Genomic DNA, 16,909 nt, shown 5'->3' with positions numbered 1-16,909 from the left:
CAGTGGGCGAGTATAACCAAAAATTTGGGATGAGATCGTAACGTAGTGGGACGGAGTAAAGATTAAATCCCAGTCAAAGATCAAATCCCAGATCATATTTGGTCGCGACCAAATACCAAATCCTAATATAGTCGGGCGTAAATTTAAAGTACGCTTGTTGCTGGGCGGACACCCAACCATCCGCCCGTTCACTTACTCATCAGGCGGGCACCAAACCATCCGCCCCATTCAAAATGAAATTCATCAGGCGGACACCCAATCATCCGTCCGTTCACATTTCGTCAGGCGGACACCAAACCATCCGCCCCATTCAAAATGAAATTCATCAGGCGGACACCCAACCATCCGCCCGTTCACTTACTCATCAGGCGGACACCAAACCATCCGCCCCATTCAAATTTCGGGCGTAAACCAATTTTACGCCCCATTCAAGCGTACACCAAATTTACGCCCGTTTTCGTGCGGTGATTAATTTTACGCGCGACCAAATTTGGTCTTCTCCCCATAACGTCACAGTACAGATTAAACTCATATTTAGTCTTTTTTTTTGGTCTTTGATCTTTGAGTTTAGTCGTACCATTGCAGTCGCTCTTAGGGACCGGATCTGAGCAAAAATTTCTTGCTTTTATAGGTAATCGTGATTAGAAATCGATTATAATAAATTTCTTCGCTATTAGAGAGATTTTCTCTTCGCTATTAGGGCGATTCTATTTACACTTTCATAATGTTTCTTTCCTTAGATTTGTTCGTGATTCGTGATCGAGATACTAGTACGTCGGTGATTTAACGCGGCCAAGATTAAGTTTTCATCAAAAAAATAAATCTAGATTTTCCGAGTTATTCGCTACAAATGAAGATTTTTTGGGAAAATTACTCCTTTCTCATAGGAGCACCTCTTTTCAAAGAAGAAAACAAATCAAAATGGTCGAATTATAATTTCGAATATCATTCCTTCTCCAGTCTCTATGTACAAGAGTTGGGTGTTGTCGTTGTTGTAGATCGCTCTTTCTCTTCGCGATTTATTTGCGCGTTGCATCTTACTTGTAATTGTTTTATTGTTTTTGATGTACTTATCTGTTTTGAAAATCATCATGTAAACGTTTCTTTTATGGAATGAAATTCTTGTGGTTTTATTATCAAAAAAAAAAACAAAAAAAAGAGAAACTATAAGAGACAAATGCACTAGCTTGAGCCTTGATGTCCTTGTTAGCTTATCAACAGCCAACAAAGTTACCCATCAAATCTTGATGTCGAGGTAATAAATCTTGACCAAATTTGCTTTTCTTTTTTTTTGAAGCATGAAGTTATAATTAAATTAAGCGGCAATTACACGAGGGTAAGCGCATATCCTATGGATAGTCTCCAAATGGAGACTAACTCGCCCATATAAAGGATCCCTCGCTCATATGAACGAGTCAACCCACTATGGGCAAATAAGAAAATGAGATTACATGAAGACAATCTCGGATAAAGTAAAAACATTTTGAAGTAGACGGGGAAAAGTCTCCTGTCCAAAAAAAAAAAGCAAAAAAAAAAACTTTTAGACAGGGGACAGTCCCCCGTCCAACAAAATAACCAAAAAAAAAACTACATAGACGGGGAAAGTCCCCCGTCCAACAAAAAAACTAAATAGACAGGGATACTCCCCCGTCCAAAAAATAAAAAATTTAAACGTGGGACTGTCTCCCGTTTACTACTAGAAAGAGCAAATCTTTTTGACAGGGGACTGTCCCCCGTCTAGTGTTTCACTACCAACCACTCGGTAGTGAAACACTACCCATAACTCTAATTTGAACGAGTGTATGAACGTGTTTGGGTGAAAAGGAGGCTAAACATTACCCATAACTCTAATTTGGTCTAATTGGTAGTGCTCTCCTTCATTTGAAAGAGTGACACTACCCATAGAATTTGCTCTAAGTAATACCCAATGAATAGCAATCATCAAAATAAATAAATAAAAACACTAATTAATAACCTCGCGTTTTTAGGGGCCACCCAAAAGGATTTAGGGGCCATCAATTTATACCCATCCAAAGACTCTAGTTAAGGGGTACCCTATATGATAATGAAGTCACATAAATACCCTTCTGGTAAAACTGTATAAAAACCAAATCAAAAAAAATTCTACTCATTTCAACTCTTCTTCTTCCAGTTTCGTATTATCTTCCGATTGTGGAAGAAAAAAAAAACTCTCCCTCGTTCTTGTGTTCAACCGAAACATCGCCGCGAATCGTAAAATCAAAACATCGTCGATTCGTTTATAAAACAATGGATAAGGGAAATGAAACCCACATACCTAGAACCAAAAACGTTGCTCGGGGTATCGATCCAAAGATTGGGATTTTAGCAAGAAATAAAGAAATTGTTGTTGCAAATGAAGAAGAACGCGAAGAAGAAGTACCCGTAGATGTAGTCGGTGGTTGCGATTCCGATAGTCAAACACTTCGTCAACTTCAAATGGCCCCAATCAGGTAAGAATCTATCATTTTTGGGGTTTATTTCGCTTTAATTCGACGAATCGAGAAAAAATATTTCTAGGGTTTTCAGTTATTTATCCATATTCGGGCGATATTCATGCTTATTTACTTCCGAATGTAGTCGTGTTCTTCATTTCTCAAGAACATCGACAGTATCCGGGAGAAATATTTGATCGTTATCGGCCGAATATTGTTGGCCATATCTTCTTGGATACAAGCTGGTAATAATCGGTAGTTTAATGAATTTGTTGGCTCCCGAATATATTTAAGTAGACACACAGTATTCGGAAGTACACTCACTACCGAATATATATATATATATTGAAAAAATCTCAAAATTTCTGATATAGGAAAAATCCCATTTTGGGACCAGTATTTATTCGGAAGACAATATAATGTTTTATACCTCCAATTGTGTAGGATAAAATTTTAGAGTTTCTCAACTCCAGTTGATGAATATTCGGTTGTAAACATGTTTAGTTATATTCCGATTGTTTTTCATTCGGGAAAAATATGTGTCTTCTTACTTCCGAATTTGTTTATTCGGGTTATAGTTTTGTACTTTTTCTTCCGATTGTGTAGGATGAAAAATTTAGAGCTTCTGAAATCCAATTGATGCATATTCGTTTGTAAATATGTTTAGTTAGCTTTCGATTGTTTTGTATTCGGGAACAGTATGTGTCTTCTTACGTCCGAATGTGTACATTCGGGTTATATTTCCATACTTTGTCTTCCGATTGTATAGTTTGTAAATATTGTTCCTTTCTTTGTTGTTTAGACAAAGTCGAGAAAGGAGGAAGAAAGTGACAGCTAGTGCTAGGAGGGAAAGGAGTGCCAAAGATAATTCAAGTGATCAACAAAGCTTACAAGAACAAAGCAGTCAACAAGGAGTGCAACCAAGTGCTGAACAAAGTGTAGAACAACAAGGCAGTGAACAAGGGGTGCAACCAAGTGTTGAACAATCCTCTCAACAAAGTGCAGAACCAACTGCTCCACAAGTTACACCCCACCATGAAATTGAACCAGTTGATCCAGTGCCAAGAGTAGAAGAAGAAGGACAACCAAGTGGTACCCAAAAAGCCAAAAAAGGAAAAGATGGTGTAAAGAAGGATATTGCTAAGAAAGCATCACATCTTGTCCCTCAGCACTTGAAAAAGAAGGGTATTCCAGCAGGCACAATCCTTGGGCTACCGGCGGATGGAGGAAAATTGCTATTTGGATACAAAGACTCATGGGCCAGAGAAATATACGAAACCGAGGTAATAAAATTACTATTTTTTATTAATGTATTGTCTATGTGTTATATCGTAATATTTGTATTAAGGATTTTTTTATGTACTTTAATAGGATCATCAAGATGCGGTCCGTCTACTCAAACCTACCGCAGCACCAACAAAAATGCTTGCGTGGCCTTTATCCGGTGAATGTGAAAGGTTCAAGTCAATTGTTGCCAACTCGGGGTTAGATAATGCCGCCGAGAATTCATTGTTGGAACATGATCGTGTGGCCATATCGGCGTTCGTGGAGAGAATGTATCCTGAGACCGATATTTTCCATATGCCGTTTGGGGAGATGACGATTACTCCGGATGATGTTGTGCAGATTCTTAACCTTCCCGACCAAGGCACAGCTGTGAAGTTTAACTACACAAAGCAGTTAAGTTGGGCACAACTTTATGCTCTAACTAAAAAGTGCTTAGGTTGGGATGAAGAGACAACAACATCAGAGTTTAGGAGGCATGCAAGTTACAGAACAAGACAGATCAACAGTACAGCTTTCATGAATATGTTCCGAGGAACCTTGGAGAAGGAAAAGAATGGAACGTTAACTGATGAGCAAGTGAACCACGCTGCCACCGCATATCTCCTTTGTGTATTGGGATGTGTCATATTCCCCAATACTTCTGGCAACCGGATCGACGCCAACCTTATACAACTTTTGGATCCTCTCCATAAAGTCGGTGACTATTCTTGGGGCACGGCATGCCTAGCATTCTTGATGGAAGAGTTGCGAAAGGCTTCGAGGCTAGGAACCTGCCAAGTTGCCGGGAACGTGGCTCTATTGCGGGTTTTTTCTTTAACTCTATAACTCACTCTATAGTTATTCTGTAGACAATACATATGATGCATATTCATAACTCCAAATGACGCATATTCGGTAGGAAATGATCCATCTCTTTTTCCGAATGTTGGTTATTCGGTGGCTAGGTACTTATTTTGTTTTCCGATTATATACAATCGGAAATATTCTTTTGATATTAGAACCGAATATACAGTCCAGAAAAACTATAGGTTAGTGAACTCCAATTGAAGCATATTCGGTAGGAAATGATCCATCTCTTTTTCCGAATGTTGGTTATTCGGTGGCTAGGTACTTATTTTGTTTTCCGATTATATATAATCGGAAATATTCTTTTGATATTAGAACCGAATATACAGGCCAGAAAAACTATAGGTTACTGAAGTCCAAATGACGCATATTCGGTAGGAAATGATCCATCTCTTTTTCTGAATGTTGGTTATTCGGTGGCTAGGTACTTATTTTGTTTTCCGATTATATATAATCGGAAATATTCTTTTGATATTAGAACCGAATATACAGGCCAGAAAAACTATAGGTTACTGAACTCCAAATGACGCATATTCGGTAGGAAATGATCCATCTCTTTTTCCGAATGTTGGTTATTCGGTGGCTGGGTACTTAGTTTTATTTCCGATTATATATAATCGGAAATATTCTTTTGATATTACTACCGAATATACAGGCCAGAAAAACTATAGGTTACTGAACTCCAAATGACGCATATTCGTTAGGAAATGATCCATATCTATTTCCGAATGTTGGGTATTCGGTGGATAGGTACTCAGTTTTATTTCCGATTAAATATAATCGGAAATAATGTTTGGAAATTACTACTGAATATACACAATCTATTTACTAAAACTTGGTTTCTTATGTATATAGGCATGGATCTATGACCACTTCCCTATCCTGAAGTTGGTCGGAGAGAACCCGGGGTGGTGCAAAGGTACTCCTAGAGGAACAAAGTATATATTTGAAGACAACCGTTCTAGGACAAAAGATCAGCAGTTGATTCGCATGAGGGAGATTTTGGACCAATTGAAGGCCTCGGACGTATGCTTTGATCCATACAAGGAAGATCGAGCCAGTGGGCATATAAATGTTCGGTCTGGCACCCCACAGGATATGTGATGTATAAACCCTCTAGGGTGATGCGACAACACGGGTATATACAACATCAACCTGTGGAGAAAATGGGGGATTACTACAAATTGGAGTTGGAGTTGTGCTCTTCTAGTGGTGACAATCTCACGATTGTTCACACAGGCCCACCTAATGTTATTGATAACTGGGATAAGGGGAATGACTTCATTATCGACACTGGTAGACGAACCACCCGAGGTGATGAAAATTCTCCAGACTATATGAGTTGGTATAACAACGTATCACATCCTTTGGTTATCCGTGAAATCAAATCCAACACTACTGCGGAGGGTTCAAGTTATAATTGTATCATCAAAGACAAACCAGCTGGTTATGATAGACTGATGCGTGTTCTTATATTTTTGTTCATTTTATATTATTCCTATAAATCTTAGGTAATTACCGTTTGATGTTATGTCATTACGTATAAAAACAGGTGAATAGGTTCAAGCGTGTTTCCAAAATGTTAACTGCATGCCTGAAGAGCGGAGATCCCATGCTAGCTGAGAAGATCAAAGAGGCTAGAGACCTAGTTGATAATATGGATAACAAAGATTATGCTTCCCAGTTTGGGGAGAAATTCACGAAGAGGCATCCTCCCAAGGTGGCAGTATCAAAGACGGGTAAAAGAACTCGAGCTTCATCGAGCGCTGAAGGTGCTCCAACTGAAGGTGCTCAAACCCGTGGCCGTGCAGGACTGGGAGGTAGTCACGGTCGTAAAGTAAAGAAGAGCAGATGAATGACAATGATTTGTGTTGTACATTCGGAAGTTTGGGTAACTAATTTTACTTCCGATTATTGCAAGTTCAAAATTTGAAAAGTATCAGTTTTTCCCAAATTCTGATTTTTGGGTCATCGTACATTCGGGACTTTACAAAAAAAAATTATCCTCCGAATATTACAAGTTCAAAACAAACCATGTCATGGCTCTAGGTGGTTCCAAGGTCCAATATAGAAGGTTAGACAACCCATATTCGGAAGTTTGGGTAACTAAGTTTACTTCCGATTATTGCAAGTTCAAAATTTGAAAAGTATCAGTTTTTCCCAAATTCTGATTTTTGGGCCATCGTACATTCGGGACTTTACAAAAAAAAATTATCCTCCGAATATTACAAGTTCAAAACAAACCATCCCATGGCTCTAGGTGGTTCCAAGGGCCAATATAGAAGGTTAGACAACCCATATTCGGAAGTTTGGATAACTAAGTTTACTTCCGATTATTGCAAGTTCAAAATTTGAAAAGTATCAGTCTTTCCCAAATTCTGATTTTTGGGCCATCGTACATTCGGGACTTTACAAAAAAAAATTATCCTCCGAATAATATATTCGTGTTTAGAAATACCAACCTAATCGGTAGATAAAAATTTAAGTTCGCTACCGAATGTCCTATTCAGAGGGAATACGTGTATCGTTAGCAACCGATTGTAGTGCATCATTGATACGAAACCTCAACGGCCATATTTTCAGAAACCTCAACGACCATATTTTCAAAAATTAGAGCCGTTGGAACTCTAATCTATATAAGGAGGGAACCCCTCTCAGTTATTATTGAGTAAAAATCAGAATGAAAAACCTTTTCAATGGCAAGTCCATCATCAATCGACAACATACTTCGAAGATGCAAGCGAACAACTACATCAATTGCAGCAATGGAAGAAGAAATACACAAAAGGAACAAACAACCCAAAAAAATTAAACCATCATTAGTGGCAACGAAGGAGGAGGAAGAGGAAATCAAGGCTAAGAAGCGAGGTCAAGAACAATTCCATCATAGAGAAAGATTAAAACAAGTTGAGGAAGAGACCGAATGGATAAAAAATTATTACATTGTGAAATATCTACCCAAAAAACAGCAGGACGATCGTATATTTTGGATTAACGTTTCATTGGGTCCTTTTGTTGGTAAGTACAAGAAGCCACGCCACAATTATGAACCATCCCATGTTTCTTCAAGGGTGCACCATGTTATAAAATTGTGCACCGAGTACAACCGTATTCTTGCTAGGCACAGAGACGACAGGTTTGCGGCACAAGATGCTTATTCCAAGTTGAGAGGAGAGTCGTTTCTACATTTCGAAGCCGCGTTGATTGTTGCATCTCGGACTGGGAAAAAAGAATAACATGTGATGTTTGAGTACTGTAAATTCAAATTTTTAATATTAATCGGCGGTTTGATAAAATATGGAATTCCCGAATATGATTAATCGGATTGAAGTGTTATAATACTGTTGTTCCGATTAAATAGTTTCAAAAAAAATTATATTCGTTCCTCGAAATACCCACCATTGTCGCCTCGTTCTTGAAGTTACGATATTCATATGTCCATGCAAACACAAACCTCTCCTTAATCGTTAACCATTATTTTTTACAATACTCAACCGGTTTTGGGTAGTCCGTGTCATATTCATCCTCAAATTTCTTCAAGTTACATTCGTAAATTTCCTCGGTCATCGACCAAACGATTTTGTCCCATGCTTTCATGAACATTTTCCAAATAATTCCATCCTCCTTCCACTTTTCTTCAAATAACCTATCCTCTTCCTTACGTTCTTCCACGGTTAATTTACTAATGCGCTCATCCTCTTCCTTTGACCTCTTGGTACCCTTCCTTGGTCTTTTAGCTTGGAAATGATGATGGCAATTGGTTTTGAGATTGCATTGAATGTGCCACGTACATTGCAAGTTTTGGGCTTCCGGAAACACTACCGCTATTGCATGCATTAAGGCTTGATCGTTATCCGTTACAATAACCCTTGGAAAATTATCACCGTTATAAATGGACCTCAACGTCTCCAACATCCAAATGAAACTCACATTGTTCTCATGATCCATTAAACCCCATGCAATCATAAACGTGTTTTTGTCCGAAGTATGGCAAGCAATGTTCAACAACGGCATGTTATACTTCTTTGTCTTATAAGTAGCATCTATCAACAAAAATTGATGAAAGCATTGAGCCAATTGGATCATTTCAGGATGTGCCAAGAAAATACGACCACTATACCATCCTTTTCTTCCCTTCTCAAAGTGTAGCCGTGTAACTCCGCTAACCACTCCGATTGTTGCATGACCTTTCTACCATCCCATTCAGTCCTTTTGATCGTAGCTAGGGCCGACTTAATTGTAGACAAAGAAGACAAGCTGTCGGGGTCGTCCGCCTTTATTTTACTTAAGATCGCACTCGCTTTTTGGATCCGCATAGACCTCACCGTCTGCATTTGATGTGGTTTTAACTTGGCAACCATTACATGTCCAATTAAATCCAACGGATCATCATGGTTGTGATAACCGTTATCAACTTTATACATTTTATACTCTTTACCTTTAATACCATCGGGCTTATAGAAGACAATCTTAAATGGGCATCCTATCTTCTTGGTATTGCTTCGGTATTTCCTATTCGTCTTCCGTACGTACTTACTATTCTTTCCCTCGTGACTCTTTCGCGTCCCACCTCGCTCACAAATCATTTCAAATCGAGTGTCACTAACATGATTATTTTGAACTACCACGCACATGTTATCTTTTTCCTTGTTCATAAGCCATTCCTTTTCCTCCTTCTTACTTCAAAATGTCTAAACGTGCATAAAACAAAACAAATCTAATAAGCATAACCATTTAACATATAAATTTTGAAAAAAAATAAAAGTAGTAATGAGTATACCAAATCGTTTGCATAGTATAGGGAAGTGTCGGGCCTCAAATAGAAATCATCAACAAACTCTTCAACGGCCTGCATATGAAAGCAACAAATTATTATACAATAATCGGAGGTTATTAAATAAGTCAAGCTGCCGAATATACTATATTCGGAATCCTATCGGTTACCCAAAACACCCGATTTATGCAAATGAATGTACACAGTTTACTGAGTGCAAAAAATGATATAATCGGAATCTAAAATATATAGTAAAACAACCGAATATAAATAACCGGGAAATAACTTTAATCGATAAACATCCGATTTTCAAGTTTTCGGAAATTTTATTTTGAGGCCACTGTTATATTCGGCAGTCAAATAATGTTAAACTATTACCGATTGTAAAGGATAAGAATACTGAGTTTTGAAATTTTTTGAGGAATTCGTTTTTGGGGCCATTCGGAGGTAAATAACTCTACATAACTACCGAATGTAGATTTTTTTGGAAAACCAGTTTGGGGTTTTTTCTCATATTCGACAGTAAAATACTATCTTGGAACTACCGAATATACATATTTGGTATTCAGTGTGTTATATTCGTAAGTTTATTCGAGAAATTATCTACCGAATCTGGGTAGTTCATGGCATTCAATGCATGCAATAATCGGTTTTTCTTGTTTACAAAAGCACACAAACGCATGCAAATCGAGTATTTGAGTTTCTTAACACAATACCTGTGTTTTACATGCATCGTTAGCTTCAATATCAGGCGATTCTCCATTTTCTTCCATGAAAGGGTCGTCTAGGTTTTCCTCTCCACAAAAATTTGGATCATTCAACATATACCCCAAATCGTCTTCGCCATGATTCTCACCTTCTTTTTCGTATCCATCCATTTTGTAGTGATAAAATGGATTTTCCCTTTTTTCCTTCACCTTCTTCTCTATAACTCTAACAACTCAAAAATGAAAAAGAAATGGAAAAAAATGAAACAGAAATCATTCTAATACTGCACCGACTACAATCGGAAGTCTGGGTAAATTTTTGTCCTTCGATTGAAATCGGAGGATAAAAATGTTATCATATCCTCCGAATATATAAGGATAATTTTGCCATTACGAATTACGCGAGATAAGGGCTGGCTACATTTTCCCTTTGGATGACCTTTTTTATTTTATTGTTGGCCCCTAAATCCTTTTGAGTGGCCCCTAAAAACGCGAGGATTAATAAATAAAAAAATTACTTCAATAAATAACAGAATAGCAATCGAGAGACGAAAGCCACAAGTAATAAAATCTGAGCGAGAGTGAAGAAGAGTGAGACTTTGAGAGAGACGAGAATGGCACCAAGGAATAACAGTCGTTTACCAATCAAATCCCTATCCCTCTCATTTTCAATCTTCTGTATTCTCCCAATTTCTCTCTTCTTCCTCTTCTACTTATCCCACCAACGATCTTCACCATTACCATCACCGTCACTTTCTCTTACCCACAAATTATCTCCAAATCAAAACAAATCCTCCATCAAAGTATACATTGCAGATCTACCCAGATCACTAAATTACGGTCTACTAGATACATACTGGTCAATCAAATCCGATTCAAGAATCGGTAGTGAAATTGACAATGAATTACGCTCTGATTTTACAAAAACAACAAATCCTAAATACCTTCCTTACCCAGAAAACCCAATTATTAAACAATATAGTGCTGAGTATTGGATTTTGGGTGATTTAATGACACCTGCAGATTTAAGAGTGAATTTGTTTGCTGAAAGAGTTTTTGATTCTGATGAAGCGGATGTTGTTTTTGTTCCTTTCTTTGCTACTCTTAGTGCTGAGATTCAATTAATAGTTGAAAAGGGAGTGTTCAGAAAGAAAGTTGTTGGCAATGGTGATTATATGAGACAGAAAGAGATGCTGGACCTGATTAAAGCTTCTGATGCTTGGAAACGTTCTGGTGGTCGTGATCATGTTTTTGTTATTACTGGTATGTGCTACTTCTTCTTTTTATTTTTATGGGAATGATTTTTAACCTCTGAGGTATGAGACTCAACCGAGCCATCCCAAGTTTTATGTTCACTAATTGAAAACTGAAAGTAAATTTTAGCAGCTTATGACATCGTCTTTGGGTTATCAGGTTACTCTCATAGACCCAGTAGCAATGTGGCATTTAGTCTAAACTTATTTATTTTGGGACTATATTGAAGCTCTTACTTAGAGAAAAACTTTACTGGTATACTACCCTCTCAATGCAGAAATGCTAGAATGCTCACGCACATGATGCTCTATTTGGTGTAAATGTCAGGCATTCAGCCAAATGGGGTTTGCCCATCTAGTGGTGAATATAGCAAAAGTTGAATGAATGTTTGTGGTGATGTTATTATTTGTAAAAACACAAAGGACTAAGTAATTTTAGCTGCTTATGATGTAGTCTTTGGATTGTCAGGTTATGTTAAAACTTGAAGCATTCTTTGACAGACCCAGTAGCAGTGTGGCATTTTAAAGCTGAGCTAGCACCTGCTATACTTCTAGTTGTTGATTTTGGTGGATGGTATAAGGTGGACTCGAAAGCTTCGAATGATAGTTCTTCAGAGATGATACAGCATACCCAAATTTCACTACTGAAAGATGTGATTGTACCTTACACTCATTTACTCCCCCGGTTGCATCTATCAGAAAATCAGGATCGCAAGACCCTTGTTTACTTTAAAGGAGCAAAGCACAGGCACAGGGTTAGTATCTCTACCTTCTACTGTGAAATGTTTTGGTTTGGTCATCTGAAGTCCACGGATCAGTAGTCTTATTCTGAAGTCCTCCCTTCACTTATTCAGAAAACAGCGATGTAATTAAATATGAACTTGTTTAAGAGGAAAGTCTCTTTAATCTTAACGATGGGCAAGATATAGAATTGAAAAATAAGGCTGTTACCTAAATTATTCTTCTCTTCCAGGGTGGCTTAGTGCGTGAGAAATTGTGGGATTTGATGGTTAATGAGCCTGACGTGGTAATGGAAGAAGGTTTCCCAAACGCAACTGGTCGGGAGCAGTCAATAAATGGGATGCGGAGCTCTGAATTCTGTTTGCACCCAGCTGGGGATACACCCACTTCTTGTCGACTTTTTGATGCTATCGTCAGTCTTTGCATACCTGTTATTGTTAGTGACGATATCGAGCTCCCATTTGAAGGAATGGTTGATTATTCAGATTTTTCTGTTTTTGTGTCAGTTAACAATGCCTTGCAACCCAACTGGTTGGTGCAGTACCTGAGAAGCATCTCTAAAAGGCAAAGAGACACATTTCGACACAATATGGCTCAGATTCAACACATTTTTGAGTATGATAGTGGCCAACTAGGTGGTATTGGGCCGATTCCTCCAGATGGTGCAGTAAATAACATATGGAAAAAGGTTCATCAGAAACTTCCCATGATTAAAGAGGCAATCATCCGAGAAAAGAGAAAACCCCAAGGTGTGTTTGTTCCTCGTCGGTGCCACTGTACATGATTTTGTTGTGAAAGTTTATACAGTCTATTTTATTTTTGTATTCCACAAGTTAAAGACAAAATCACATGCTTGTTGTCATAAAGTTCACCGTTTAGGGTTATCTCTGATACACTTTTAGTATGGCGTTCTTCTATCACTTCTTGTTAGTTGTTATTAGACTCATTCCAACCTAAGCTTGATGTTGGCTGCAATTCTTGGCAAATAATTTACCAACAAAACATATTCAGGATTCAAATTTCTTTCAAATCACATGACAAGAACAAAGGTATACATGATGAGCATCCTTTATGTTTTACCAATCTTATATAAAAGCATGTGGGTTACAGGTACATATTCATTGTTGTAGTTTATATTAGAGCCATTTGTTGCATGTTGATTGGATAGCAATCAGCAGGTGGACCCATCCAAAGTCGTTCTGCAAGGATTGCATTGACAGCTTGTGTTGGATGGAAGGCATCCCAAAAGACGTGCTGATTTCTGTTTGGGCATGGCATGGACCCAAGAAGGCAAGTTATGCGTCCACTGCCCTCAACTCCGCAACAACCATGGTCAACAGTGTTGAATCCTGTCGATCAACAATTTTGGCAGCATTAGTAAGTTATTCGAAGCTTTATCATGCTATAAGTAATGCTATGATTTTATCATACACCTCATTTACACCCTCAGTTTGATATTCACATGGTGGTCCGACGACTTGTGGTCGTGTATATCATCCCCACAGAAAGTCACAGTATTCTAGAACTTTCAACCTCATCAGAAGTTGTTAGAATTTCAATCACAATGTTTTTTTTAACTAACCAATGATGAGTTAAAAAGTTAAAAAGTTGCGAGAGATGTGATTGTTCCCGCGAACTGTATTTGAGGATGTCATCTTCACAGTTGGCTAGTTATTTGTTTCCGGATTGGGTACGCTTGCATAGATAGTGTTTAAACAGAACTAACTGTTGAGATTATTAGTCCCATATTGTTTGGGCAGTCTATAAGATCCTGCGGTTTATAATCTATTAAGGCCTCTCCACTCATAGCCAATTGGTTATGAGTTGGATGCCCGTATTCTAATATGGTATCAGAGCAGGCTATATGCGACGAGTCTTTGACCGCGCCTTTACTCCGCGTCACCCGATTTAATTGTCCACGTGTTAGACCCAACGAGGCTACACGTGAGGGGGCGTGTTGAGATTATTAGATTATTAGTCCCACATGGTTGGGTTATTTAAGATCCTGCAGTTTATAATCTATTAGGGCCTCTCCACTCATTGCCAATTGGTTTTGAGTTGGATGCCCGTATTCTAATATGATATCAGAGCAGGCAATTTGCGACGAGTCTTTAGACCGTGCCTTTATTCCGCGTCACCCGATTTATTGTCCACGTGTAAGGCCCAACGAGGCTACACGTGAGGGGGCGTGTTGAGATTATTAGTCCCACATTGTTTGGGCAATCTATAAGATCCTGCGGTTTATAATCTATTAAGGCCTCTCCACTCATAGCCAATTGGTTATGAGTTGGATGCCCGTATTCTAATACTAACATGGATGCATGTAACTCTCATCCCGAACAAGTGAAATTCGGCAGGAAATTCCCTTAAATACAACAAGGTGTTGCTGAAGCAAAGAAAATAAAACCTAAAGAAAAAACATTGGAGTTACTAAATCTTACCGTACATAGCAGGATTGTTGAGAATATCACCCATTGCACCATAAGTATTGGCGTATACAAATATAGATCCGGGATGGTTAGCGTTGAGTTGATTCACAAGTGTTCGGAGCCCTACATTAAATGTTCCGAGTATCTCGTTTGCATGCTGAAAACACTGTCCCCTTGGTGCCTGACCAGAGGCTCTCTGGTTTGGAATGCATCCCAATGGGCCTATACCTGCTAGCAAGAACTTCCGTAGTCCTACACTGTACAAGGCCTGCATTGTTTTCCACAGCAATTACCATGGAGTCTAAAGTGGCAATTTTTTTTTGAGAATGGAGGATCCAAAGACACTACTTTCTGACGGGGACATGTAATGTAAGTACATTTTATTTCTGCTTAAGTTGGGTCTTTCTGATGGTAAAGTCATTGGAAATCAGTTAGTGGTAAAGCGAAGAAAAACTGCTTATCCGCTACTCAAGCAATTTTTGATTTAGCAGTATCACAACTAACTATAAGAAAGTATGAATTGTATTTTATCAATTTTCACTTAATTTAGGAAAGTTTTTTACTATAGTGTTTTGACAAAAATCATCACAACCATCTATATGTCAGATGGTTGGTTTTGATGATGCTAGATGAAATTGCTCCGGCAGATGCCATCAATCTTTTTTTCCTTCCGTTTAAAGTGTACACTCTCTAACTACAAACAATTAGCCAGACTGGTATATATCAAGGAAGAGGTGCATCCAAGTGTCGCATGCATTTCGTGTGCAACAAAAAGAAGAAAAGTGTTGGATGCATCTGAATATGCTTACCAGAATCTGGCGGGTGTAGTGGTTGAGGAGAAGGTTGGCAAAATCCTCAGGGCTGTAGTTAAAACTGGAAGGATACATAGAAGGCATAAGGAAGTTGTTGATGTAATCGTTACTACCAAAGACCATAACAGCAATGGATTTGGCTAGGTATTGGGTCAGGTTCCTTCCATTCCCCATCTGACTCCTTAGTTGATCCAATGTGCTCTGGAAGTTCAGTACTTGTGTGCCCAAACTAAACCTTTGTCCCTGCCAAACATTCACAAACTCCAATTTAGTTTCCGCAGCACAATCAGTTACACACCATTTTGCTTCTGCTCACCAAAGGCTAATTTCTACTTATATGTAGAGATGGTAACTGAGAAGGTATATGTGAATAGCATATGCTACTGTGTCTGCAACCTTAACACTCTGAATAATTTTACAAGTATGAGGCTATCAGCATAATTACTACTTTTGACTAAAAAGAGAATATAAGTGCAAGTACATAATGTTGGCCAGTCTCATCAAGAATGCCTGCCGCTGCTGAAGCATAATTCACACCACCAAGTAATTTAGAACCCCTTGTGGTTGGATCAGCAAACGCTGGAATATAAGGTATTCCCAGTTTATCCGCTGCAGAAGAAAATAACAGTTTTATTACCAAACAGAAATAAAATGCGGCATCATTTTCACTGAACCTTAATCTGGCGCATTAGACAAAATAACTAGATTGTAACAGTATGATACAAGAATGGACATGCAAAGAAACGAAATATGTATAGTTAACGATAACCAAAGGAATGAATTACCTAGAATATCAATTATGGTCCTTCCATTAGAGAACCTCCCAGTAGGCCAACCATTAAAATCAATTCCATAAGGCATGTAGTTAGCTCTAGCTATGGAACTCAAATAGTTGTTATTTCCATGATCAACTAATGAATCTCCAAACACAAACATTGCTGGTACCGTTGGTGCTCCAACAACAACTTCAATATTAGCAACACACTGGAGAAGAGCTACGACAACAAGGGTAACCGGTAACAGTCTATCAACATCTTTAATTGTTTTTGTTCTTCCCATATTGACAGTGATTAAATTAGTTCTTGACAGTGAGTGGCATTTTGAGGATATATACTGTGATTGATTTGTTGATGAATATAAAGAGGTATAAAGGTAATGATAGAGATGAAGATGATCTTAATGTTGTAGTTTTCTTTAACGGCCGGAAACAGATTATATGTCATCATTTCCATGAATTCATACTTTTTTGTGTTAGCTTTTTTCCTTGATTCCTTCTTGCTTTTTGTTGGTTCTGTTACATTCCTCATCTTTCCGTTATACTTTCACAAATAAGTCCACAGTCGCAGGCCCACAATTTTGTGGGTGAAGTGCTAACTGCCAAGAGCAGTTCTAATGGAATGAACAAATTCAAAGTTTGTTCATTTTGCTCCCAGTGTGAACTCAACAAACATGAAAAATGGACGTACAAACCAACAAATTTATTGGTTTGTTGAGTGAGTTAGAACATGTAGCGCGAGCTTGATGGAAGAGCGGGCGAACTTGGCTCAATCGCTGGTGCTTCAGCAAATAACGCTGGCGCTTGTCTTCCCACCGCCTGTTGATAGTTG

General features: G+C 38.3%; 2 protein-coding genes across 2 annotated transcripts; one reads left to right on the top strand and one right to left on the bottom strand.

Annotated features, from left to right (window-relative positions):
* Window positions 1-10,681: 10,681 nt before the first annotated feature.
* On the top strand, window positions 10,682-12,981 carry LOC113347300 (probable arabinosyltransferase ARAD1). The gene is made up of 3 exons (XM_026590924.1): window positions 10,682-11,330; window positions 11,822-12,075; window positions 12,294-12,981. The coding sequence occupies exons 1-3, from the start codon at window positions 10,682-10,684 to the stop codon at window positions 12,843-12,845; spliced, it is 1,455 nt and encodes a 484-aa protein (XP_026446709.1). The 3' UTR covers window positions 12,846-12,981.
* A 45-nt stretch (window positions 12,982-13,026) lies between these two features.
* On the bottom strand, window positions 13,027-16,426 carry LOC113347301 (GDSL esterase/lipase At1g71250-like). The gene is made up of 5 exons (XM_026590925.1): window positions 16,088-16,426; window positions 15,784-15,911; window positions 15,300-15,545; window positions 14,503-14,758; window positions 13,027-13,410 (listed from the first exon to the last, which is right to left on the bottom strand). The coding sequence occupies exons 1-5, from the start codon at window positions 16,359-16,361 to the stop codon at window positions 13,193-13,195; spliced, it is 1,122 nt and encodes a 373-aa protein (XP_026446710.1). The 5' UTR covers window positions 16,362-16,426; the 3' UTR covers window positions 13,027-13,192.
* Window positions 16,427-16,909: the final 483 nt, after the last annotated feature.

This window comes from Papaver somniferum, chromosome 2 (assembly GCF_003573695.1).
Source record: "Papaver somniferum cultivar HN1 chromosome 2, ASM357369v1, whole genome shotgun sequence".
NCBI lineage: Eukaryota > Viridiplantae > Streptophyta > Magnoliopsida > Ranunculales > Papaveraceae > Papaver > Papaver somniferum.
This window is presented reverse-complemented; position numbering and strand designations above follow the sequence as displayed.